At 36.3% G+C, this 27,991-nt stretch overlaps 2 protein-coding genes across 2 annotated transcripts in view; both read right to left on the bottom strand.

The window, feature by feature from the left end:
• Nucleotides 1-2,011: 2,011 nt before the first annotated feature.
• Nucleotides 2,012-8,277, bottom strand: LOC118621159 (cytochrome c oxidase subunit 7A2, mitochondrial). Its single transcript, XM_036248478.1, has 4 exons — nucleotides 8,155-8,277; nucleotides 6,869-6,958; nucleotides 4,626-4,710; nucleotides 2,012-2,215 (listed from the first exon to the last, which is right to left on the bottom strand). Exons 1-4 carry the CDS (start codon nucleotides 8,170-8,172, stop codon nucleotides 2,157-2,159), a joined length of 252 nt encoding a protein of 83 aa, XP_036104371.1. The 5' UTR covers nucleotides 8,173-8,277; the 3' UTR covers nucleotides 2,012-2,156.
• Nucleotides 8,278-19,227: 10,950 nt separating this feature from the next.
• Nucleotides 19,228-27,991, bottom strand: part of TMEM30A (transmembrane protein 30A) — a 41,685-nt gene continuing 32,921 nt past the window's right edge. The window contains exons 4-7 of the mRNA XM_036249135.1: nucleotides 26,668-26,755; nucleotides 23,956-24,099; nucleotides 23,116-23,322; nucleotides 19,228-20,405 (exon numbers count right to left, since the gene is read on the bottom strand). Coding sequence (XP_036105028.1) covers nucleotides 20,212-20,405; nucleotides 23,116-23,322; nucleotides 23,956-24,099; nucleotides 26,668-26,755 — 633 coding nt within the window. The 3' untranslated portion in view covers nucleotides 19,228-20,211. The remainder of the gene's footprint in view (nucleotides 20,406-23,115; nucleotides 23,323-23,955; nucleotides 24,100-26,667; nucleotides 26,756-27,991) is intronic.

The following is a 27,991-nucleotide window of genomic DNA, read 5'->3' on the forward strand; positions in this document are numbered from 1 at the left end:
CAACCTTGGCATATTGGGATATTGAGACGATGTCCCAACTAAGCAAGTTACCCTGCCAAGGCCTGCATAGTACTTATTTTAATAAAATTTCACTTAAATATATCTCCCTTCCATAGTTTATATTAGTGGGATAAGATCATCATGAAATTTCTTCTACTTGGTCACAGATACTACTCTCAAAAGTATAATGTGTGTAAGATAAAACACAAGATTGGAATGACAGTGGTTTTATTTTCCCTGAAGGCCACACTTTCAATCCAGTATTTCTTATGGACTTTCTTCTATGGCCTGGTCAGTCTTTGAAATCTATTAATACTAACTCCTATATGGTAAATGTAGCAAACATTTTCACAGGATTCTATTCAGCAATCCCTACCCTGCAGTCTTGCCCCTCATCCACCTATCTCCACTCTTGCTTACAATGTAGAATTTTAGGATAAGACAAATATTTAATCTTAATAACAATTTTTTTTTTTTTTTTTTTTTTTATCCTCACCTGAGGACATTTTTCCATTTTTTGTTCAGGTAGAGTGGGAGGGGGAGAGAGGAAGAGAGAGAAAAACATCGATGTGAAAGGGACACATCGAGTGGCTGCCACCCGCACGACCAACCAGGGCCGGGGACAAACTGCAACCGAGGTACGTGCCCTTAGCGGGAACCGAACCCGGGTCTCTCGGGACCGCAGGCCGACGCTCTAACCGCTGAGCCAAACCAGCCAGGGCTAACAATTTTTTTTTTTAAGTATCTTATGCCCTCAACTACTTTTTCTTTATCCAAGGTTGCCATATTAACATAGCCCAAACAGAACATTTTGGCATAAAAATGTTTTACAAATACCATTACACCAGAATAGTAAAGCATCTCATATCAAGACACAAAGGTTGGAGACAATGTTGAAGATATCAAGCTGTTTCTCCTTTTCTATGCAACAGTATCTCACATGTCACAGAAGCATTTCAATCATGTTTATGAAATTCTCTGTAAAATGCCAATCAATATAACTTGTTGTAAATTATCAGTGACTGCTTTTTAGCTCTGAAATCACTGAACTGAACCAGATTCCAGACCATCTTAAGAACTTCCTCAGCATTTAGAAACATCTAATGATACTTACTCCACTCCCTTCAAAAGCAGTGTCTTCTGCTGATGCTAGCAATAAGACTGTCAGTTTTGACATGCATTTGGTGGCTGGTTTTATAATATGGCTACCAAGAACCCTTTCCAATCTTGAAGATTCAAATCTTTCCTTAGGTACCGTTTGAGATGGATTTTTACTTTAAGCCTCGGTGTTTTAGTAAGAAAAGGCTTAGTTTGGCTATTTCCGATTAGAATTATTTTCTCAATACATTACTTTAAAAAATTTTATCCAGCATTGCAGTTAATTATAAAACACTCATCCACAGATTTCCCCTAGATCTGATGCATCTACACTCTAATCTTTATAGTGTTACAAATGTACACCTTGCAGAGATGACAAAGTCTAACTCCTTTAAGTTCCCTAAGACAACTTTTAGAAATGAATTAGTATTTAAGGAGTTACACTTCAGTTATGGATTAAAGAAACAATAAAAACCAATCCTGAGTGTGGAAAAAATAACAAATACTGAATTATTTTATAGCTATTCTACTAAAGCCTAATTCTAAACTGTAGATTACATCAAATATTTAAATATACACTCATATAGCTAAAAAAGAGGAAAAAAAGAAATGAACCCCATGAACCAAAAATAGTCTCCTTCCACTAACCTTAGGTTTCAGCATATCACAGGATATAGTACAGTGGGGCAGGACTTTCAAGTGTCAAGCTCAATTAAAGCTGAAGACCATCCACTTTGAAATTCTGAGCTGCCAAAAATAAAATTTCCCTAAAAGGAATATCACAGTGGTACTTTATAAAACCTTAATAACAAAAGAGCAAGTTTTTGCTCCTTACCTAAAGTTTATAAGACTGATCAAAACCTGAAAATTACTGGTATATGTATTCTAAAGTGTGATAAAATAAGACAAAACATGGTAAAGACTGCTTTATTGGTGGCAGTTAGTACAAGTCAATAAATATTGATCCCCAGAGAATTCAGTTATTTATCAGCATACTGGTCCATAGAGAGCTGAATGAAAGTGAACCAACCAGCTGATGGCTGGAAGAATAACTGAAGTCAATCTTGCTTCTTGGGAAGTGAAGCCATAGCCAGTTGATATATGGCATATGCTGTCCCTAAAAAATAAAGAGAAACAAAAGAAGAACTTAGAAGAAAATCTAAGATTTAAATGTATAAACCTAATATTCCAGCTAAAGGTTGTAAGATAAAAGCAAGGTTTGCAATAAGACTACTTTTATGGGAACAGAAAAAAGTATGTTGACATATTTTAAAAATATGCTGGCAAATTTTAAAAAATATATAAATATTTATTCTAGTTTCAGTATTACTTAACTTCTACACAAAGTGTTAGATGCAGCACAATAATGTATTTGTCAACTTAATAACATGCCAAAAAATTTTAAATAAGATTAAGAACATACATAAAGATTACTTCCATAGTTACTTAAGATTGCCTGAGAAATGCTAAGAATGATTCAAAAGCCAATAAAGAGATAAAAATACACAAGCCTTCCCTAAAGTACATTATTTATGTAAAACCAAGGAACAGTGATATATAATTTTAAAATAATCAAATTTAATGTAAGAATAGCTAATAACTAGAAATTTATTTTTTAAATTAATTATCAGAATGCCTAGTAGTCATATTGGACAAAAAGAATTTAGGATATCTTAAGAAAGCCCAATGTTAATATCTGGTGGTTGTGTTCACCCTTAAAAGGCCCCTTCACTATATTCAATTTTATGTCAAAGAAGGCATCTTGGCATGAGCAGAGGGACTTTGTAATTAGAGCTCAAATCCCAGCTTTTCCACATAGAAGCAATATTATCTTGGGTAATTAACATAATTTCTTCATTTTAAAATATGGATGTAGACTTAATACAAAGGTTACGGAAATCCACGTATGTAGCACTCCTATTTTTTTTTTTTCTTTATTGATTTTAGAGAGAAGAAGGGAGAAGGAGAGAGAGCTAGAAACATCGATGAGAGAGAACATCAATTGGTCACCTCCTGCATGCCTCCCACTGGGAATTTGGCCCACAACCTGGGCATGTGCCCCGACTAGGAATTGAACTGGCGACCCCTTGGTGCATGGATCAATGCTCAACCACTGAGCCACACCAGCCAGACTGTAGCACTCCTATTAATACATAAGCACACAGTAACCACCCTACTACTGTCTCCCTTCTTCCCCCAGGGAGCACCAAATTCCTAACTCTGTTCCTAGTACACCAATTTGTGTATTCCACTACTAATATTGAATAATGGACCTGCCCAATCCACAGAAAAAAAAAATTTCAAAGCACTTTGCATACAGTAATTAAGTATTGGTCTGTACAGGTTTTGTCATAAATGTGTACTGGATTTAGATGTAAAATTTGCATCACATAAAAGTCCACTGCAAGAGATGGGGTAGAGTGGATGTCTTTGATTCCTGCAAAGGTCTGCAGTGGCACAATGGAAAGCTACCTCTATCAAAAGATAGTTACCAGCCCTGGCCGGTTTAGCTCAGCGGTTAGAGTGTCGACCCTCAGACCAAAGAGTCTTAGGTTCGATTCTTGGTCAAGGGCACTCAGTTTCAGGTCTGATCCCCAGTCCAGGTCGGGGTTGTGCAGGGAATAATCTCACATAGATGTTTCTACCCCCTCCCCCGCCTTCCTTCCCTCCCATTCTATCCAAAAATCAATGGAAAAATATTCTAGCCAGGCCGGTGTGGCTAAGTGGTTTGAGCATCGTCCCATGGACTGAGAGGTCCTGGTTCGATTACCCATCAGGGCACATGCCCAGATTGCGGGCTCGATTCCCAGTGGGGGTCATGCAGGAGGCGGTCGATTGATGTCTCTCTCTCTCAATAGATATTTCTCTCTCTCTCTCCCTAAAAAAATAAAAGAAATTAAAAAAAAGAAAAATATCCTAGGGTGAGGATTAAAAAAAGAAGAAAAAAATAATCATCAAACTTTATTGGTATATATATTTAAAAACATTAAAATGCTCTTCAACAATAGGTACCAATCGCCTTCCTGAATCCTTATGTGCAAAGCAGTAAGTTCTCAGATTCTGGGAGCTGCCTGCTTGTGTTAAAATACTGGCATGACACAGTGCTATATACAGATGATGTATTACAGAACTATGTACTTGGAACATAATCTTATTAATGTCACCCCAATAAATTTAATATTTTAAAAAATAATATTAAAAAATACTGGAGCCCTGACCAGTTTGACTCAGCAGTTAGAGCATTGACTGGTGGACCAAAGAGTTGAAGTTCAATCTCTGGCACACAGTCAGGGTCATACAGGAGGCAACCAATTGATATGACTCTTTCACACTGATGTTTCTCTCTTTCCCTGGCTTCCCTCCCTCCCACTCTATCTCAAAAAATAAATAAATAAAAATAAAATCAATGGAAAAATATCCTCTGGTGAGAATTAAATACAAAAAAATACTGGTATAATAAGAGAAATGAAATTGTTAGTTACCCTTACTATTACTTTTCTATAAATCAAGCATTCTAAATATCTTACCACCAACTGTAAGAATCATGGTAGCTCTATACAGAAGGGCATCAGCTACCCCACCCTTTAGATGTACTGGAATTCCATTGTCCTCCTAAGGTTAAAAAAAATAATAATAATAAATAATATATGTTATTTGTTTCCAAACAAGTTCAAAAGGCTAATGCATTCATATAAAATTAAGTGGCTCCTTAAACCCCTGGATTTAAAATATTTTTAATTTCAAAATTAAAAAGAACTACAATTTTTCCAATTGTTTCTCTACTCGAATACTTTTAAAATAGGAACTTCTAAAGCCAACCTTTCTTTCTTTTAAAGTTAATTTGAGATCTAATAAAGATGTTCTTTCCATGGAACATATAAAATATAAATGTTAATGCTATGAAAATATACTCATTGAGTACATCAGCTTAATTAAACATATTAGTAATCATCACACTTTAGATTCAGTCAAAGAGATTTTTTATTCTTAAAAAAAAAGGGAGGAGGGCAGATTCGTTTATAACCCTAAATCATAGCCTTAGCCCCTAGTTCAGCATCTGGCATAGAATAGATATTTAATACGTCTTTTAAATATAAATATTCTATTTTTATGTAGAATAGTAGATGATCCAACTTCTTATGACTTAAAATTTTATTTGCGATATACCAAAGATCTCAATTTTTAAAAAAATCACAGATAATCTAATTACTTATAAAGGTAAACTACTCTATCCCACTAAGTCTTTCCTCATGAGAAAACTACTATTAACATGGTACATGTTAATGCTTACATTGTCATATCTTCTAATTTATATATATATATGTGCTTAATATACAAAATGAGGTTATGCTATATAATGATCTACTACATAATATTTTTTGCTCATGCTATCTTGAAAAGCATTGTTAGTCCATTTAAACCTACCTTGTTCCTTTTAATGGCTACTAACATTCCACTGTGCAAAAATATAGTAACTGAATTAGCCAATCCTCTATTAATGAGCAGTAGGTTATCAAGGTTTTTTTTGCTATTAAAAATCCCGTAATGAATATCATTTTTCCTATTTTTAAATACCTATGCTATTATTTCTATAGGAATGATTCTTAAAAGTGGGAGTCCCAGATAGGGTATGTAATTTGTTTGTAATACTTTCAAATACCCTCTAAAACTTTTGTATCAAGTATACCACTACCTAGCATGTTATCAAAGTATTGTGTATGAATGTACCTATCTCTCTCACCTATCTAACATAACCTATTTTAAATCTTTCTAAAATTTTGACAATAGGATAAAATTAGTAACCTGTAATTTTAATTTACATTTCTTATTGATTTGTTGAAACTCTCTGTATACTAAGGACATGAACCTTGTTATATTTTTAAATTTTGTTCTCAAGTCATCACTTGTCTTTAGTAATCATCAATGCACTTTAAATTTTTATGTCGCCATAAAATCTTGTAAATTTTCTCCTTTAAAGCTTCCTTAGAAAGTCTTCCCACCCCTACAATTATAAGAAATATTCTCCTATGGTAATTATAGTAGCTAATAATACTCTACTGTATACTTGAAATTTGCTAAGAGAGTAGATCTTAAGTGCTCTTGAACATCTACACAAAAAAAGTAACTACATGAGGTGATGGATGTGATAACTTGACTGTGGTAATCACAGATACATTCAACATCACGTTGTATGTCTTAAAAAAAAATCAGGTACAAACCAAGCATATACAACTTTGTCAATAATATCTCAACAAAACTCGGGATGGAGGCGATATCTCCCATATTTTATTCTAATTTTTTTGAGAGGCATTTATATCTGCAATTTATCTTTTAATATAGTATAGTACAGAAGGGATGTAACTTTACTTTCTTTAAAACAGCCAATTTTTCCAGTACCAATTAATTGTATCCTTTTTTCTACTGATATAAAATAGCACCTTTAACATGTATTAAGTGTATATATCTTTCCTGTTTCTGGGCCCTTCTTAGGATCTACGTGCCTATTCCTGGGCTATACCTTAGAGTGCCAACCCAATATAACTCCTCCAAAAAAAGTGTCCCTGACCTATATATACCCTTTCCCTCTCATTTCTTCTGCTTCCACAAGGGCCTCCTGGATACAGCAAATGCCCAGTTAGCTATCAATAGACAGTTTATCCTTCTACAACAGAATCACTAATAATCAGACATCTCCAGACTTTCTTCCTACTTCCACATTTTGGTAATCATATTACTATAAGTAACAATTTCTTATAAAAGATTTCAGTACCTGAAAAAGCTTTTGTTTCTCTGAAACTTTATTTTCAAACTGCCTGCGTGAAGCAGTACTTATGGTCCTCTGGCCAATCTGACGAAGAGACTGAAATGGAAAATCCATACATATTAAACAGTCTTAGGGCTTATGGAAACCTTCAAAACCAACCATGTACAATCTTTACAATTACAGAAGGGGGAAACTGAGGGTTAAAACATATACAATTTGTCAGCAAAGTTATAAACCAACATCCAGGTTTTCCAATTTGTTGTTCATCCCCCACTCTTTATATCCATTCTGCAGTCTCCAAAGACCACATTCAAGAAGCAATTCAGGCTGATTCCGAGCAAAAAACCCTCAGATCTTTACCTGAACTGAGCCACTACCATTATATAATCATTTAGAAAATACATTGATATAATAGATATTACAAAAATAAAAAACGGTTACAAAATACACTAAGCTCAAACGTTTTCATTTAATACTCTACCATATTAAAAAGCTATTACTAGGTATCAAAATTAATTAGTATGGTCCCTACGTAATTAAAATACTGCTCTCATTCCATTTTTCCCTAAAAAATCCTTAATAGGGTATAAATCGTTTTAAAAAGAGACTTGCATTATATACCCAGTTGAATTACATAACTAATGAAATAAATAAAGCACTCAATTTTCTAAAATAAGTATATTAAGAAACCAAGTAAAACCCTCTGAATTATTACAAAAGAAAGTGATCACTGTTACATTTTCCTTTGCTTTGGGGTGAAGGTCACTGCGGGACCGTGTGAAGGAAGCAACACTACACTTCCGCCATGACTGCTCCTGAAGTCCCACCCAAAACCGAACAACTCGCTTTTTCTTAACGGCCTTCCGAGGCTCACCAAGCTCAGAACCACTGAAACTTACCACCCCTGCAGTATCACAGGCACATCTTTCTGTCTGAGGCTTCCGGGAATCTGAAACTCCCCCCGGGCCTTGGTTCTACTCACGTCGGAGCAGCTGCACTCACCAATGGCCCTCAGAGTTAGGGTGGCGACGGACACCGCCATGGCTTTAACCCACAGTCCTCTGGTCGCCTTCCCAAGCTCTCCGCTCCCTACATCTACCAAGCACGGCGCGGGGCGAGGGGAAGGGAAGGGAAAGTAACGTCCGGAAAAAAAGGGCAAAGGCAAGGTGACTTAAGCTGCCCCATCTTCCTCCTTCCCTCTCGGAACAGGCTTTTTGGTCGGTCCCGGCCCTTAGCCTCCTCTCCCAACCCTCCCGCTCCGCATCGCAACTGCAAGCGGAGAAGCTCCTCACCAGCAGATTACGAAGCATGTTGGCTCAGTTACTGCCCACCAACCCCGACAACTAAACACCGGGAACGAATATTGTCACACCGGAACCGGAACTACCTTCCGGCGGTGCGCAAACCGCGGGGGCCCTACCTGTTTCCGGACGGAGGAGGACTTGCGCTTCTAACCACAGAGAGCGCATGAGAAGCGAGAGCGGCGGTGCTGCGGTGGCCGCTCTAGCCAGTAGGCCGGTTCGGCCCCTCGTCTCGTTCCCGACCTGTAGGACGCTGTTCCCGCTGCTGGCAAACGGCTTTTGAGACCAGAGAGGTGGGGAGTGATGAATTACTTTCTCTTTTAAGTAGCTTAGATAAATTAACGTGAGACCACGCTATCCTAGAAAATTTGTGTATTTTGAACGAGAAGGCATAAAACCTTGAGTAACCGTTGAGCCATTTTAGAAGCTGAATGAACCCTGGGTGGGCTGTGAAGTTGGATGAAATTCAAAACAAAGACGGTAACTCCTCTTACACGGATACAACCAGTTTTCTCCATCGAAGAAACTGTTGTGAGGGAGTTATTGTTCCTTGTGCTGAGGACATGCTGTGAAGACCTGCGGGGGGATGCCAGTTTTGATCTCCTTGTACTTCTGGGTGCTGCCGAAGTCCCCGTGCAGGAAGCTCTTCGGGTGTCCCGACATCGTGGGAGCTGCTCTCTCATTTCTGTGTGCCTGGTAAAACGCTGAAAAGAGGGGGAATTTTTAAATTGCGGACAAGAAATGGAATGGCAAATCTGAACTCAAGTCTTGCTGTCTCAGGTCCAGCAGGGCACTTTCCATAATTGGAGTTGCTAGGCATAGTAATTTTACAGATAGGCTGTCGGTGTATCTTGCATCAATCTTGCTTATATGAGGTTACAAGTGTCTTTATTCTGTGCCCATTCCCAAATGTATATAAATGTAAACTACCTTATACTACAATAAAGATCTTTTCACCTTTTTACAAACTCAGTTCTAATGAACCCATTGTCGTTTTAAATAGGAAGCTGCTGATATATGCGTTCAGCATAGGTGAAGTGTACAGACAAAAATTAATACTAAAATTATTCTCTTTAATCTTTAGGGTTAGACCCACCAAGTTACCTGTCCCCAGTTCAAGTTATCTTCTTCACCAATGTTTATAAATAACCCAATTCATCTCTTCCTGAATTAGTATGGAAGGACCGGGATCATTCCCTGCTCTGAATTACATACTGTAAACAAATCCTTGAGGACATTACCAGGTGCCAATAGCTGGAGCATGGATTTTCGCCCTGGCCGTCTTCCTTTAGCAGTTAGAGCTCGCCTGCGGACCAGAGTTGCAGGATTGCAATCAAGGGCGTGTACTTGAGTGGCAGTTTGATGGGGGGGGGGGGGGGGGGGGCGTTGTCGTGTGGGAGGCCAATCAATCCATGTGAGAGGCACATGGATCTTTCTCTTTCCCTCCCTCCCTCCCTCCCACTCTATATGCAAATCAATGGAAAAATATCCTCCGGTGAGGATTTAAAAAAAAAAAAAAAAGGATTTTCTACCACTTTAACTTGTTTAAGTTGTATGTACTTTCTTATGTTTTCTCCATTTATGGAGCTAGACTATAAACTTCTCTGAACAGAGAATAGTGAATTTCTTACCAATCCCCTGACAGCTTAAAGGGGGTGAACTGCTAACCAACAGAATATTGATATGTATTGGATGACAGCCACTTACAGCTCTGCCCAAAAGGAACTAAAGATTCACATAAAATGAATCCTAAAGTAGATGCAGACCCTCATTTCCATGTCATTTAGTACAGTATAATCCATCCCCCATCCCTTTACAGGATCCATCAGCACATTCTCAAATTAAACAAACAAACCTCCTTTGATTTCAGTTACCATCCCATTTCTCTTCTTCAAAGTAAAACATTTCTTTATACTTGTCTTTCCTTCCCCTTCTAATTTATTTCATTTTGGACAGGATTTTAGTGCTCTTGTTAGGATCACAAATGGCTTCTCTGTTGCCAAATAAACTGTAAATCTCAATTTTCATCTTTACATGTATGAGTGACATTTAACATACTCAACTGTTCCCTCAAAGTATATTTCCAATTTATTTGGAAATAAGCCATAAATGCAGTACACTATGACATGTATGTATACTCCTTTAAACAATGTCTTAATGAGGCTTCTTCCATATTACCACACTTTCTGTTTTATTTCAACAGCTGCTACTTCTAGTTTCCTCATCCTCTCAGTCTCTAACTTTGAGAATACCAGCTTTTTTTGTTTTACATTTACCCCTTTTGTGATTCCATCCAATGCCATGACACACCATTGGTGTGCTGACAACTCTCCACCTTGACCTTTCCCTTTAACTCCAGATATCTCCACTTAGATGTCTAACAGGCATCTCAGAATTCTTTCCACTCATTTCCAAGTGTTCTCCACTGCAGCTTTCTTCATTTCAAGCCCCAAGGTGTTGGCTGCACCTTCAAAATATAATCTGAAACTGACCACTTCTCATCTCCTACTCTCGCTACTACCACTCCAAGCCAAGACATCATCATCTCTTGCTTGCATTGCTGCAAAAGCCCTTTCTAACTGGTTTCCCTAGTTCTGCTCTTCCATCCAGTTTATCTTCCACAGCAGGGATCCTTTTAAGAACTTAAGTTAGAAAATGACTCTATCTCTCTCTCCCTCTCACTTTCTCTCTAAAATCAATAAAGGGGAAAAAAATTAAAAAAAAAAAAAAGACTCTACTTAAAGCTATTTTGTTCATTGCTGTATCCCTAGCACCTAGACTAAGTACCTGGCACACAGTAAATATTGGTTAAATGAATAGTATGCTGCACAAAATAATTGTTTGAATATAAACATTCAAAAATCTCTTCCTTAATACTCATTGTATTCCTTTCCAACATGTTTCAGTCCCAGGGCTCCTCACTCACTGTTTCCTTGCTCTTGCTCTGTAAACTGTGATTATCCAGACAGAAAACATGGCTGAATGTGCTTGGGTGCCTATTAAACTTGACTGGATCTTCCCAGGCACACCTGAAATTTGTTAACAGATTTGTAAATGCATCCTCTGAAGCAGAACAGTTATTTTCAAAATAGTTTCCTTTCCAAAAAATCAGTACCAGGCTCTTTTGTAATACTAGAAAAATTATTAGAAATGGCTCTTGTTTTGAAAAAATATTTCCTCCAGAGGGTTCCTGAATATTAAAACAGAACTGGCAATACATTTAGATATGGTCGGTGATAGTTTAAGTGTTGTCAGTAAGATAAGTTTATGGACATCAGGTGTAAAATTACTAAGTGAAAATATTTCAGTTAACTGATGCAGAATTACCAAATCACAACGGGACTCAACCTTTCTTTTCCTAAAACTAAAAAAAATTTAAAAAAAGATGTCAACCCTTTACTTTGATTCTGCCTATAACATCTATAAACAAAAAGCAGACAAATGCCAGTAGTTTTGTGGGGTTGGGATGCGTATTTTAATTCTAAACCATGCTTAATCCACATCCAGTTTTACAAAATCAATATAGGACAACTTCACGCGAAGTTTATTGTATCAAAACTACTGATTAGCCCTGACCGGTGACAGCTGATTGGAGCATTGTCCCATCCATCAAAAAGTTGCAGATCTGATTCCCGGTCAAGGCACATACTTAGGTGTTGTGGGTTCAATCCCTGGTCCAGGCACGTACAGGAAGCAGCCAATTGATCTTACATCAAAGTTTCTCTCTCCCTTCCTCCCTAAAATCAATAAAAGCGTGTCCTCGAGTGAGGATTAAAAAAATCAAAAAGCAACTACTAGTTAGATAAAAGGTAACATTTCAGTATAACTCCCTATTCTGATTATGACACGAACCAGGAAGCATTTGGTTGTCAATTAATTGCTGTATTATTTTACTATTAAATAATTTATCTAATTTCAAGTCTCAGTCTTAGTCATTAAAGGGGCTGTACTAATCTTTATCTCTGGCTCTAAAATCCTTATGTATGGAAAATGCTTTAAAACATGACTATAAGTTCATTCCTTGTTGAACAATTACTGAGGACCTGCTGTGAATGTAACACTTTCCAATATGCTCAGGAGAAAAACTTGAAATATCTGACCTTCTGGAGCATATAATCCAATTAGGAAGATAATATACACATAATAGTAAATTATGATGCAGATATAAATGACTCTTGTAACTGCTATAGTAAAAGTTGCTATTGGAAATTCAAGGAAGATAATGGTCATTAGGAAGGTTTTGAAAAGACTGAGTTTTAGCAGGGTCTGGGAAAATTGGGATAAATGGAGTAGAGATTAACAGGTATTCTCGACAGGGCAAGAACATGATTAATAACCTAGATTTAGAATCAAGCATGATCTACTGCAGAAGCCTAGGCTGAGAGAAAAAATATTGTAGTTAAGAACTTGGAAGTCAGATCCTGAGTCTGCCAGCTAATAATGATATGACTAAAGGCAAGTTTCATAATCTATTTATACCTTAGTTTCTTTATCTGTAAAATGAAGATAATAGTGTATACAACAAGAAAAAAAGTAAAGTTGACTGTATGACCATCTGAAACCCATTCTTTAAAAAGATACGAGGCCAAAAGGATGGAAAGGAGAGAGAAGACAGAAAAAGGGATTCCAACAGACTGCTGGAAAACAGAAAGCAGTTGCAATGACTGAGCAGGATGGAGGAGGCTGTGATCTGAAGGGACTGCAAGGGGGCTACCAGTGAGAAGCGTGCTGATTTATCCTACGACCCCTGAGAAGCTCAGACTTGGAGGTAAAAGTCATTGCAAAGAGTAGAGCCAAGGAACAGGCCAGAAAATGGCTAGTTGAAAATTATACAGCCTCTGCCTTACTTCTCTCAGCCAAAACAAATACAATCTCTCACCTCCATCACTGTTTCCCACAGGCTGAAGACAAGAGAATTTTTATCTGGATAAAGTAATGGCTGAAAACTAGGTAAAATATGCTGAAGGACAGGTATAGAGAAATACATATGAAGTGGAAAACAGCAAGTGAGGTGGAGGAAAAGCAGCAGAGAAAAACAGGAATAAACAGACCTCCAACCCCTTCTTTTGCAGAAGATTAGAGAATTTTTCCCTAGAGAAATTGAACAGTCCCAGAGAAAAGGCCTTCAGTCAAATGATTGGCTTCCTGATAACCACACCCTAATGCATTGTTTCCTCAAAATTCAGTCCACCTACAGCTGCTGACCTGCCATCTATTTACTTCTTCGTCTATACTTTTTGTTATGAGAACAAATAATTCACTGGCATTTTTGAGTTGCACTGTGCAGGTGAAGCCTATCACTAGTCAAGCACTGCCCTCAAAGAGCTTTCCATTATTCTTTAGGGTCCACGCATATATGACAGATTGTTGAGACTAGCCATATATACAATGAAAGTAGCCTACATGAGCTAGAGGAGAAAACTAAAATTGAAATAGCAACAACAAAAATCATCATAGAGTATGAAAAGCAAAAATATAGGGGTGGGCAAAAATAATAAGAATAAACTGTTTTGCATACTCACAACTATAAACCTACTTTTGCCCATGATTGTATATATGCATCCACATATGTCCTCAAGAAATATTAGTGAATTTTAGAAAGAGAATACAAATAAAGACTCTTAGAAATTTTTTAAAAATTATATATAAAAAATTCAATCGAAAGATAATGTTGGAAGATCAAAATGAAGAAATCTAGAAAGAACAGAAACAAGTGTCAAAACAACTGGAGAAAAAGAGAAAAAATTAAGCATCAGTGAAGGAGGTCCAGTATCTGACTAGGATAAATAACATTTCTCAAAAGCAACAAAAAAAGCTATAAGGGAGTGGGGCAATGCCTTCAAAACTCTGAGGGAAAATTATTTTTCACTTAAATTGTGTAAGTAGTCAAACTATCAATGAAATGTGAGTGGAATGAAAACATTTTAGACACGTGAGGACTCGGGAAGTTTGCCTCTCATATACCACTTCTTAGGAAGGTCTAAGTATCATAGGAAGTACTCCAGCAAACAAGAGAGTAAACTAGGACACAGCGGATCCAACACAGGAGGGTGACAAAAGGAGGTCATGGGATAATGGCTGTGAGGCCAGACAAGAAAACAATCAGCACAGATTCGCACAGAAGACAAATGCAGAACAGACCTCTCCAGTGAGAACTTGAGAAGTTGGAAAACTGAGAAGTTGGAAAAAAATTATGCAAAATGTAACCATGGTGCACTGCTCTGCACTGCAGTATAATTAAAACAACTAATGCATTTAGTAAATATTATGACATAACTATAATGGTAGAAGGGGTGGTATGTGTGTTAGAGAGCTGAATTATCTGGTAATATCAAGATAATGTCTACAAGTGTTAAATCAGACAACAGTAGAATTGGCATATTAAATACACTAACATAAATACCAAAATAAACAACTTCTGGAGTCAAATGATTGTCTCTGGAAGGTATAGTAAGCTGGGACTACTGTTATTCATCATAAAGCCTTTAGATTTTTTTTGTTTTATTAATCCTTACCTGAGGTTATTTTTTCCATTGACTTTTAGAGAGTGGAAGGTAGGGAGGTGGGGAGAGAGAGAAACATCAATATAAGAGAGACACATGGATTAGTTGCCAACTCTATGTGCCCTGACCCAAGCCAGGGATCAAACCTGCAACCCTTTGGTGTGTGGACCGATGCTGTAACCACTGAGCAATGCTGGCCAGGGAGGCCTTTAGATTTTTAACTGTGTATGTTACTTTGATAAATTTTACAGATATGAAAAAGCAAATAAGGTCACCATGGTATGATTTATTTTGAAATTTCAGTAACATTAGGGGCAATGTGATTGCTTATTTTTTAAGTTTTCTAGGAAGATTATTTTTTTCTGATTTTTATTAATTTATTTTTGTTACAGATGTTTCTCCTTTCCCTCCCCTAAACACTCTCCTCCCCATCCTAACCCCCAGCATTGTTGTCTATGTCCACTGGTTATGCATACATGCATATAAGTTCTTTGGTTCATCTCATCCATCCCTCCGCCCCGCTACTCTTAGATTTGTCAGTCTGAACCATACTCTTTTCTGTCTCTGGGTCTACTTCATTCATCAGTCCACCCTGTTCATCATATTCCACAAATAAGTGAGATCATGTGGTATTTGTCTTTCTCTGATTGGCTTCTTTCACTTAGCATAATACTCTCCAGGTCCCTCCATGTCATCTCAAATGATAAGAGATCTTTCTAACAGCTGTACAGTATTCCATTGTATATATGTACCACAGCTTTTTTGTCCACTCATCTATTGATGGACACTTGGACTATTTCCAGATCTTAACTATTGTAAATAGTGCTTCTATGAACATAGGGGTACATATATTCTTTCTGGTTGGTGTTTCATGCTTCTTAGGATATATTCCTAGAAGCGGGATCACTGGGTAAAATGGCAATTCAATTTTTAATTTTTTGAGGAAACACCATAGTGTTTTCCATAGTGGCTACACCAATCTGCATTCCCACCAGCAGTGTACTAGAGTCCCCTTTTCTCCGTACCCTCACCAGCACTTGTTGTTTGATGATTTACTGATGGCAGCCATTCTGGCAAGTGTGAAGTGATACCTCATAGTTGTTTTAATTTGCATCCCTCTGATGATTAGTGATGTTGAGCATTTCTTCATATATCTCTTAGCCATTTGTATGTCCTGTTTGGAGAGGTGTCTATTTAGGTCCTCTGCCCATTTTTTAATTGGGTCCTTTGTCTTCCTTTTTTTGAATTGTATGAGCACTCTATATATTTTGGAAATTAACCCCTTATCTGATGTATCATTGGCAGTTATGCTCTCCCATACAGTGGGTTGCCTTTCCATTTTGATGCTTGTTTCTTTTGCTGTGCAGAAGCTTTTTACTTTGATGTAGTCCCATGTGTTGATTTTTTTCCTTTGTTTCTGTTGCCTTGGGTGATGTTAACAGTGAAAATTCTGCTGCATATGATGTCTGAAATTTTGTTGCCTACAGTTTCTTCTAGGATTTTTATGGATTCATGAGTCACATTTAAGTCTTTTATCCATTTTGAATTTATTCTTGTGTATGGTGTAAGTTGATGGTCTAGTTTCTTTCTTTCTTTTTCTTTTTTCTTTTTTTTTTTGCATGTAGCTGTCCAATTTTCCCAACACCATTTATTAAAGAGGCTGTCTTGACTCCACTGTATGCTCTTGCCACCTTCATCAAATATTAAATGAGCATATTGCCTTGGGTCCGTTTCTGGGTTCTCTGTTCTGTTCCACTGTTCTATATGCCTGTTCTTGTGCCAGTGCCAGGCTGTTTTGATTACAGTAGCTTTGTAGTATAACCTGATATCCAGTATTGTGATCCCACCTATTTTGTCCTTTTTCAAAATTGCTGTGGCTATTCAGGATCTTTTTTGGTTCATATGAACTTTTGAAGTATTTGTTCTAGTTCTGTGAAATATGTCGTTGGTATTTTGATGGGGATTGCATTGAATCTATAGATTGCTTTGGGCAGTATAAAAATTTTAATGATGTTAATTCTTCCAATCCATGAACAAGGTATGTGCTTCCACTTTTTTATATCTTCCTTTATTTCTTTTTTCAATATCCTGTAGTTTTCTGCACATAGGTCCTTTACTTCTTAGGTTAAGTTTACGTCTAGGTAGCTTAATTTTTTTGGTGCAATGGTAAATGGGATTTTTTTAGTTCCTCTTTCTGTGAGTTCATTATTGGTGTATTTGCAGATGACATGATATTATACATAGAAAACTCTAAAGACTCCATCAGAAATCTGCTAGATTTAATAAACAAATTTGGCAAGGTAGCAGGATACAAAATTAACATCAAGAAATAGACGGCATTCTTATACACCAGTAATGAACTCCCAGAAAGGCAATGTGATTTTTATATTTACTGAATGGGGCATTGGCTATAAAGAGGCTCTAAAACATTTCACTAGATTGTCCAAACTCTACAACAAACATTTATCCATCAAAATTCTTCTTAAGAAAGTACTTCCTTACTCCCTCCTCTATCTTTCCCTCAAAGTAGCCATGTTCACAAAGAACAAAACTTTGCAACTTAACCAACAAAGAAATACTGTAATTCTCAAGCAGTGTTTCCATGAAGACAGGAGGTGAAAGACTAAATAGCATTAACCCTACCTCTCTCTCAGCTGCTCCTCCTTCCTAGTCTGGCTTTTCATTTCCTGTGTGCCCCACTCACTCCATTATTTTCATCATCCTTGCCTCTCTATACCACATCTTCATTTTCTATTTACTAGACATTTCCCATGATCTAATATGAATTTAGTCCTTCTGTCTATAACCCAAGTAACAATCTGACCACTTCCTGGTAAGAACAAATGTTACTCAATAATACAGATAATCTTGCAGTTAATGCCATCAGAGTGATTAATACACTATATATACATATGGCAATCAAATCTAGGCATGGAAATGCTAAAACTTGGACTCAGTGACCTGAGCTAAAATTTACTGCTAAACATTAGCAACCCCAGGGCACTGTTATTTTAGGAAGACACTTGAACATCACAAAATTAATTTTGTTCATTTTTATTAATACAGAACATACTAACAGAAAGTTATCTTTTAACATAAAGTTACAAATAAACTTACTAACCAATAAGTAATATTCACTTAACTCTCCTCTTGGTTGAATAATTCTCTATTTGATAACAGTTATTTTTACCAATTTATTTTTAAACTGCCTTATTATTTCAATTAAATTTCTCAGTTTTTACTTATTAAATAATTCCTTCAATTGAGAAACATATTTCAAAATACTTCCTGTAAATTAATGCATTCTTTAATGCCTTCTATTTAACCTAGTTGTCTTAAAATGCAACATAATTCTTTGAAAGTTGAATATTACATTAATTAAAAAATGAGCATAAAGCCCAGAAGAAAGAAATGTTTTCTCTCTCCCCCCTTGCTTTCCAGAAGCCATATGAATGTTCCACATTCTTCATATTTACCAACAGGAATCCCTTAGAGCTCAAATAGTAGGAGATAGAAGAAGCTGAAGCCATCAATGTAGTTATAAAATAGACAAAACTCCAAATATATTTTAAGATTCCATCTTCACCACAGATGAGAAAGTACTGGAAGGTCTCTTCAACTTTTCTTTAGCAGCACCTTTGGTCCCCCAATTAGAAAAAGACAGTCCTCCTTAAACAGAACAAACTAAATCTGGAAAACTGGCAGAAACCCCTCTCCTCCAATGACGTATCCCAGATCAACTGCCACGTGTAAGAGGGTCTATTATCAGAACAAATAATAATATTCTGAAGGATTGACAAAACAAAAATACCCTATGTACTCAGAAATTTCAGGATAATCATATATTAAGTACCTCATGCAAGTATTATTCTACCAGTTAAAAGTCACATTATACAAAACTTAAATGTGGCACATTTCTATTATTAACCATTACATTATTTTTTTGTTTTTTAAAAAAGTTATTAATCAAAATGGATACATTACCCAGATCTTTTTATTTAAAACATAACTGAAGGAAACCATTATCAACTAAACAAACAGGCATTCTTCTATATAAACATGAGTAAAAAAAATTTTTTTCAATGTAAATTAAGCCCTCTAATTAAGACCTACATTTTCATGAATGTGGAAAAATAAGTTTACATTCAAGAATAAGTTTCATAGCAAACAAAATTACACCCTTTATTCAATAAGGAATATTACAATAATTCCAGTTAATAGAAAATACAATAGTTTCAACCATATATATTATAATTTATCATGTACTCAAAAATCTCCAGAATTTAATAAGGAAATTTAAAGAACCTCTTTTAAAAATATGTCTTAGGCCTGGCCGGGTGGCTCAGTCAGTTGAAGCATCATCCTGTACACCAAAAGGTTAACAGGTTTGATTCCTGGTCAGGGCACATACCAAAGTTGTGGGTTCCATCCCCAGTCTGGGCACATGTGGGGGCAACCAATGGATCAATGTTTCTCTCTCTCTCCTTCCCTACCTTCCTCCTTCCTTCCCTTCCTCTCTGTCTCTAAAATCAATTAAAAAGAAACATCCTCAGATGAGGATTTAAAAAAATACACACACACACACACACACACACACACACACACTATGTCTTAGGAAAACCAACCAAAACAACTGATGCATTAACTAAAGAGAATGTGCATACACATCCATAATTGACCTATATGAGAAAACTGAATGAAATATAGAGAAAATGAAGCTTACTATTTTCTAAAATTTCTGCAATGTAATATTAGTGCTTAAGTCAATACACTTACCTGCAAAATAAAAATAGCTTGAGGTATTTCCATGATCACATGTAAAAACTTATCAAGTGAACTGGGGTTCCTGACTGCAACATCTTAACCAAATGCAAAGAGGAATTTTAAATTCTCCTACTTGACCTCTTCAGACATGAACATAAATTTCTATGCTACACAAGGTAAGATTTCAAAGGTGAAATCAAAACTAAGCTTGACAAAGAACTGTACTGGATAAATTAACTACATGAACCACCTCACCAAAGAAGGTACTTTAAGCCTTTACACACGACACATGAAAATGATGAAGTGTTTTATTTAGATTTGGTCTTTCTTCACCTTTTCATAACCCTGAATCCTGAAAGGTTAGCAAGTCATTATACTCATACATCTTGTAACCCCCTCTCTTTACACAATAGGCACACATATACAGCACATATGTCAATATAATATTTATCAACACAGCATAAACATTTAAGCAGTAGACACATTTCACATGATAGAGGCTCTATGCATCATATGGCCTGTCCCAACAAAAAGAAAACATTATGCCATTTCAGCAGTTACAGTGCTGACATGATCAATATAGCTAATTTGTTTTATACCCGTCATATATTTTTATAAGTTATCCATAAGAAAGAAGCAAAGGACAAAGACTGTTTTTTAAATATAAAGTTATGTGCCAACTTCAAAAATGACATACTAACCGGACATCAGCATTCAAAAGCTAGGTTGAATAGAACTGGCCTTGATGTACATGCGTTAAATTTGTTTTCTGAATATAAAATTAAATGGTAATGTCAGCAGTATTACTACTGTTTCTATATTTATGATTAATTACTAGTAGTACAACTCCCAGAAGGAAGGAGATGGATCCAGTGGCGATGTAAGCAATCCCTAAAAATGGATTTTTTCCTCCCATCCATGAAATAGTGCTTAAGATCATCCGTTTTCGTCCATCAAAAGAATGTACAGGGTAATCTGAAGAGTGAATAGGAAAACTTTCCCATAATTAGTGACTTGATTTTTAAAATACACCTTTAAAAGTTAGCATTTAATTGCTTGTAATTCACTGGTATAATTCTATGATATACAGGAACCTTACTCATACGTTCTGAATTATAAAATAATTGTGTAATTATCTTGAAGAACTGGTTTAGCAAATTTAATGTTAGTAGTAAAAGCCAATATAGTCTGCAAGCAAAAACAACCAATTTTAACAGTTATTTTGTTTCTCGGGTACTTGTGCTCTCATTGCACAGGTGGGCAAAAAACCACAAAGAAATTAATGTGAAAAAATATTTCAAATGAATAGCAATTAAACCCTTAAAGGAAGAGGAGGTTGACAGACCAAGAGACAAGGAAAGAATGAAGGGATTAGAGCTCAAAGAGCATGTGTAGCACAGGGTAAAAAAGCATGATACCGAAGTTCTAACTTGCTAATTTGGAATAATGAGAAAACTCATGGTGTGACAAAGAGAGGTGATGGCTAAAACAAAGTGGAAGTGAAAGAGATTTAAGAATGAGATACCAGTGCATTAGATGAGCTATCTACATGGACCAGCTCTAGGATTTTAGCAACAGTGACATCAGAAAAGAAGACAGAACTAGATGAACTAAGTCCTTATGTAAAAGGTTTACAGCCTTTCAAAAAGCATCTTCTAAATCAAGTTTTAAACCTCATCCATTTCTCTGGGCTTCTGCAGCAGTCCAAATGACTCCATATGGCAAGCTCAGCTCTATTAGTTTCTTTCTTTTTTTTTTATCCTCACCCGAGGACATTTTTCCATTTTTTGTACAGATAGAGTGGGAGGGAGAGAGAGGAAGAGACAGAGAGAGAGAAACATCGATGTGAAAGGGACACATAGAGTGGCTGCCACCGCACGACCAACCAGGGCCGGGAACAAACTGCAACCGAAGTACGTGCCCTTAGCGGGAACCGAACCCGGGTCTCTCCGGACTGCAGGCCGATGCTCTAACCGCTGAGCCAAACCGGCCAGGGCTCTATTAGTTTCTTAAATCAATTTACATTGATTGAGGTTATAAGAGCTCTAACTAACCCTGCACTCTGAGGGCCACAGTCTGAAATCACCCATGCTAGCATCTCTCTGTATCACAAAACTAAAAAAATGGGCTTCTGCCTTAATTCTAATATCTACCTTATACCTAGTTTTTATAATTAACTCTTGCTGTTTTGCAGGCCCATCTTGTCAATCTTCAGTTATATCCTGCAGTCTCCTGACAGTTCTCATCTCAATGCCTGGAATTGTCAACTAAGAACCCCAGAGTGCTCCACTGACTTTCCTTTATTGTACTCTAGGCTTCAGGTTTGGATACTGTGACACAGCTGCTCTCTACTTAGGCTACAGTCTCAGGATAATGTTCTTTCTACTAGCACCTGAATAGGGTCTGTCTGTCCAAAATTGCTCCTATGTGGACCTATTTTAAAAAACATGGTCACTTTTGCCCTGGCCAGTTTGGCTCAGCAGTTACAGTGTCAGCCTGTGGACCAATGAGTTGCAGGTTTGGTTCCGGTCAAGGGTACGTACCTTGGTTGCAGTTTGTCCCCAGCCCTCGTCAGGGTTGTGTGGGAGGCAACCAGTCAAAATGTCTCTCTCACACTGATGTGTCTCTCTCTCTCCCTCTCTCTACCTCCCTTCCACTCTATCTGAAGAAACATGGAAAAATATCCTCAGGTGAAGATTAAAAAAAAAAAAACTTGGTCACTTTCAATCTGTTACTATCAGGTCATCAGCAAACATTTAAATGCTATAATTTAAGAAATTTTTCATTCATAAGATATACAAACAATAAACAAGAAATTTAAAATTTTAAGGATTTTGTTTTGAATAAAAGGTAGTGCTCAATATTTCTGTCTTAGGAAAGACTGCATCTAGGCTGATATGGATTGGACTAAACTAGCTAGGGATGCAACCTATAGTGGTGGTGATGGTAAAGTCATGGCCTTTGGGGTCAACAGCTTGTCTGTGAGCCCCAACTCTTCTACCTATTTCCTACGTAATCTCGGGCAAGTTACTTAAATGCTCTATGTTCCTGCAATCTTGTCTATAATATGGAGATAATAACTACCTCATAAACCTTGACTTAAGTAAACAAATGCATGGAAAGTACTTAGTACAATGTTGACATATAGTCAGAATGAAACAAATTATATTTATCAGCACTGAAAATCACATCTAAATTATTAATGTGGCAAAATACAGCTAATGATAAAAATGTTTTGGTACTATGAATAGAGCAATAATTAGAAACAATTATGTTGATATGAATTAATATATCTGTTGATTTTTAATATCCAAAAAAAAATTACATTAAAACAGCCTAGTACCACTAACATTTGTTTATTATTAGGTATTCTGACTGGTTTTTCCATTAAGTTCAGTTACAATCACCCAAGTAAAAATATCTAGCTTACCAGTAAATCCAGAACCTACATTTTAAATAATTTTACCAAATAATATCTTTAACCCTAGTACAAAGTACTAGCTTTTAAAAAAATTTTAAATATAAAAATGTAAGGTATCAAAAAATACTTTCCCATACATATACTCTTATAAAAATGCAGAGATCAAAACTCAAACACAAAGTAGCATACCACATAACTAAGAGAAGGTTGGAATATACTCTTCTCAAATTCTATGAATCTGTGCACCTGGCCAAAAAAGGATACTGTATGTTATATTCAAATAGTAATCTCCAGCTGGTAACGTTGGATGCAAATCATTTTTCCGCTCTATAAGACGATATAACTTACGAAAAGTAGGTAACGCTGCAGTACGCATCCAAACAATAAAATCCTCATTTATGAACCCAGTATTATCTGGATCAGAATCCAGTAGGTATACTGGATTCGGCCAGTTTACTGGTTTTATTGTACCTTAAAAAGGAGGGAAAATATTCTGTTCAATTAAGAGTTTCAATAAAAATTCAAATTCATACTCTAATAAAACAAAGATATGCAATACACAATTGGAATATTTTTCTCATTTTCAAATTTAGGAATACATTCATATCGTAAGGAAGTCTTAAATCTAGATAGAAACCAATTCCTCATGTAACAAATTAACATAATTACGAAGATTTGCTATCTCAAGAGAATACTAAAAGTAGACTATTGAGTCTATACCAAAAGGCAGACAATTTAATGCAAAGATACAATGGTATGAAATATTACCATTATATGGAGATATAGAAACAAAAGTAAAGTTGGATTTATAATAAATAATTGCGGTTTGTTTAAAAGAAACTTTGCTGCAGTTTTAAAATATTATGACTGAAATGCTTTTAAGAAAACACCAGAGAAATTCAAGATCAAAAGTTTACATTTCCTTTAGGATTTCAGAACATTGGAACAGACTACATACTTTTACCTTACTATGTATGAAGTTTAGAAAAGTAGTTGTTTTTAAAAAGCATAAACTTTCTTAGGATTCTAGACAGAAAGTTTTAGGTACTTTATTAAAACTCCTAGCTTATATTATGTTTTAAACAGATAATAGTAATATTTTACCTTTGAATCGCTCTTCTAGGGAGCCTTCTCCAGGGGGATTTCTGAATTTCACATTTTTATCTGTCCACCAAGCAATACCTTTCTTTTTCAAAGGAACTGGCTTCATATTAGATCCATTGCCAACCTGATACAATTCTAATGTATCTAAACACAAGAAAAGGAACATATTGCTAAATATTGAAAATCCATAATAGCAGCTTTATGAGAAATGAGGATCTGGTATTTGCTTCCAAAGGTGGTGGTAACATAGTAGGCATATGATGTACATTTGCTCTTGATATTTATATGTGAATTAACTATAATAACTTTATAACCCCAGATGGACTTCTCTTCCCTCAATACAGTTCTAGGTTACTTCCCTATATGGCTAGCTGACATACGATAGGGTCAAATGTTTTAATATTAATCTAAATAAAACAATTTGTAAATCTACCTCTCCTCTCCTTTAAAAAAATGCATTCCTAAGTAGCTTCTGGTTTATCCATTTCTCTATCTGCACTGTCCAATACAATAGCCAGTGGTTACATGGCTACAGAGCCTTTGAAATTACGGCTGGTCCAAATGAATGTTTTGTAAATAAATAATATACATCAAGTATCAAAGACTTAGTACAAAAAATAGAATATAAAATCTCATTAATAACTTTTATATAATGCATGTCATTTATATGCTGAAATGTTTTGAGCATACTGAGTTCAATAAAATATTAAAATTAATTTCACAACCTCTCCAACATTGTTATTACTTGTTTTGTTGATAATAGCCACTCTAACAGGTGTGAGGTGGTATCTCATTGCAGTTTTGATTTGCATTTCACAGATAGCTAGTAAAGTTGAACATCTTTTCATAGATCTGTTGGCTAATTGTATGTCTTCTTGGGAGAAGTGTCTGTTCAGGTCCTTTGCCCATTTTTTTTTTAATCCTCAACCGAAGACATTTTTCCATTTTTTGTTCAGATAGAGCGGGAGGGAGAGAGAGGGAGAGAGAGAGAAACATCGATGTGAAGGGACACATCGAGTGGCTGCCACCCGCACAACCAACCAGGACCGGGGACAAACTGCAACCGAGGTACGTGCCCTTGGCAGGAACCGAACCCGGGTCTCTCTGTACCGCAGGCCGACGCTCCAACTGCTGAGCCAAACTGGCCAGGGCCCTTTGCCCATTTTTTAATTGGATTGTTTTTTGTTGTTGAGTTGTATGAGTTTTTTATTTGGATATTAACCCCTTGTCAGAGCAAACATCTCCTCTCATTCAGTTGGTGGCCTTTTTGTTTTGTTGATGGTTTCTTTTGCTGTGCAGAAGCTTCTTAGTTTGATTTAAAAAAAAAAAACCCTTATTCACTACTGGTGGGAATGTAAACCAGTATAGCCACTATGGAAAAGAGTACGGAGATTACTCAAAAAATTAAGAATGGAGTTACCATATGACTCAGAATCCCTCTTCTGCATATCTACCCTAAAAATTTGGAAACATTTATTTGCAAACATATTTGCACCCCTACATTTATTGCAGCATTATTCACAGTTGACAAGACATAGAAACGAGTTGTTCCTCAATAGAAGATTGGATACAGAAGATGTGGTACACACCCTGTCCGATTTGGCTCAGCAGTTAGAGCATTGACCGTCAAACCGAAGGGTCTTGGGTTCAGTATGAGGTCAAGGGCACGTACCTGGGTTGCAGGTTTGATCCCTGGCCCTGGTCAGGGTCATGCAGGAGGCAACCAATCAGTGTGTCTCTCATATTGATGTTTCTCTCTCTCTCTCTCCCCCCTCCTTCCTTCCTTTCACTCTATCTGAAAATCAATGAAAAAATTTCCTTGGGTGAGGATTAAAAAAATAAAAAATAGAATATGTGGTACATATACAAAATTGAACACTATTCAGCCATAAGAAAAGATGAAATACTGCCATTTGCAACAATATGAATGGATCTTGAGATTATCATGATAAGTGAAATAAGTCAGACAGAAAAAGTCAAGAACCATATGATTTCACTCATATGGAATATAAAACTGAAAGCAACAAATGAACAAACAAAAACTCATGAACAGACAACAACGGTATGGTGGTTAACAGAGGGAAAGGCGGTTAGGGAGTGGTGAAGGGTAAAGAGGATCATATATATGGTGACAGAAGGAGATCTGACTTTGAGTAGTAAATACAACACAATGCAATATAAAGATGATGTACTATAGAACTGTATACTTGAAATCTATATACTTTTATTAACCAACATTACCCCAATAAATTTAATTCAAAATTAATTTCACTTCTTTTTATTGTTTCTAATGTAACTACTAGAAAACTTAAAATTATATACATGTCTCACATTGATGGTTCACATTATATTTATATTAGACAGTGCTGCACTACATGATCAACTGTAGCATCTTTTAATGATATAAATATTCAAAGTTCGTGGGAAAGGTAACCTGGCTTTTATTTTATTATGAAATAGAAAAGTTAGCACAATGTCTCTGTTTTTCTTTCCAGAAACAGAAATTCATTCTTAAACTAGAAGAATTCTCAAAAGAAAGTCACAAAGCATTATACTACTACTCCACTGAATTACTAATTAATACATTTATCTTAAGATTGTTGAATTTCTCAATTTCATTCATGATTACTAAAATATCAAATCTGTAATATGGTTATACAAATTTTCCTAACTTTATATGTCTATATTTATATCTTTGTGTCTATATCATACCATTAAACATGCTGTTGGCAATAGCTCCACAAGGAGCAATTGGTTTGTCTTCATTTCTTCGATAAGGCTCACATTCCTTACTGGGATTCTGATGTTTAGAAGGAAAAGAAGAGAGAAATTATTACCCAAACCTTCAACAGAACTATGAGCTAGCCCCAATAACTGATTAAAAATTCAACCCCCTATATGCTTCTCACTTGCAATGCATACTAAATGAGTCTTTATTGTAAATAGACTATAAATAACAATTCATTTAAATACTCAAATATAGCCCAACCAATGTAGCTCAGTGATTCCTGGTCAAGGCACATGCCCAGGTTGTGGGCCAAATCCCCAGTGGGGGGGCATGCAGAAGGCGGCCAATAAATGTTCTCTCATCGATGTTTCTGTCTCTCCCTCTCCCTTCCTCTCTCTCTAAAATCAACAAAGAAAGAATAAATACTCAAATATAGTCCTTAACATTATTGTATTATCATTATAATGTAGCTTTTCCTTGCATATATTTGTCACACAGGCATGTATCAAATGGGTATTTTTAAATTTTCATATCAACACAGAAATCATAACCACAAAGAGTTTTCTGCCCAAGAAAAATTAAGAAGCAATCTACTGTCAATCCAGTTGTAACATAATGAAAGGAATCTTAAACTGGAAGTAAAGAGACTGGAGGTTCTAGTTCTACCTGTGCACTATGTGACTTTAGACAAGTCCCTTGATTTATCTAGATCTTATAAAAAATTAACAAGTTCGCCCTGGCCGGTTTGGCTCAGCAGTTAGAGCATCGGCCTGCAGTCTGGAGAGACCCGGGTTCGGTTCCTGCTAAGGGCATGTACCTCGGTTGCAGTCTGTCCCTGGCCCTGGTTGGGTCATGTGGGTGGCAACCACTCAATGTGTCGCTTTCATGTCGATGTTTCTCTCTCTCTCCCTCCCACTCTATCTGAACAAAATATTGAAAAATGTCCTCGGGTGAGGATAAAAAAAAAAAAAGATGTAAAAAAATTAACAGGTTCAACTAGATAATGGCAAATCCCCTGTTGAGGGAAGGAAGGAGGAAGGGAGGAAGTCAGTTTAATGCAGATTCCTAGAATATAACAATCTTCTCTAAACTGTGCATCCAGATACGAGTAAAATGAAAATGCTGGTAAGGCAAGGAGCATTAGTCCCTACTGAAGATCTCAAAGAGATGTGTCAGTTGCAGGGTTAAATGTAGATTGTACCAAGTCTGAGATTAGTGTATATATGAGTTGTTCTGGGACTCCAAGGCCACATTAAACCATGTCTCAAAACAAATAATCTTTAATATTCAGTTTCTCAGCTTTTTTGA

This window comes from Molossus molossus, unplaced genomic scaffold, assembly GCF_014108415.1.
Source record: "Molossus molossus isolate mMolMol1 unplaced genomic scaffold, mMolMol1.p scaffold_m16_p_8, whole genome shotgun sequence".
Classification (NCBI taxonomy): Eukaryota; Metazoa; Chordata; class Mammalia; order Chiroptera; family Molossidae; genus Molossus; species Molossus molossus.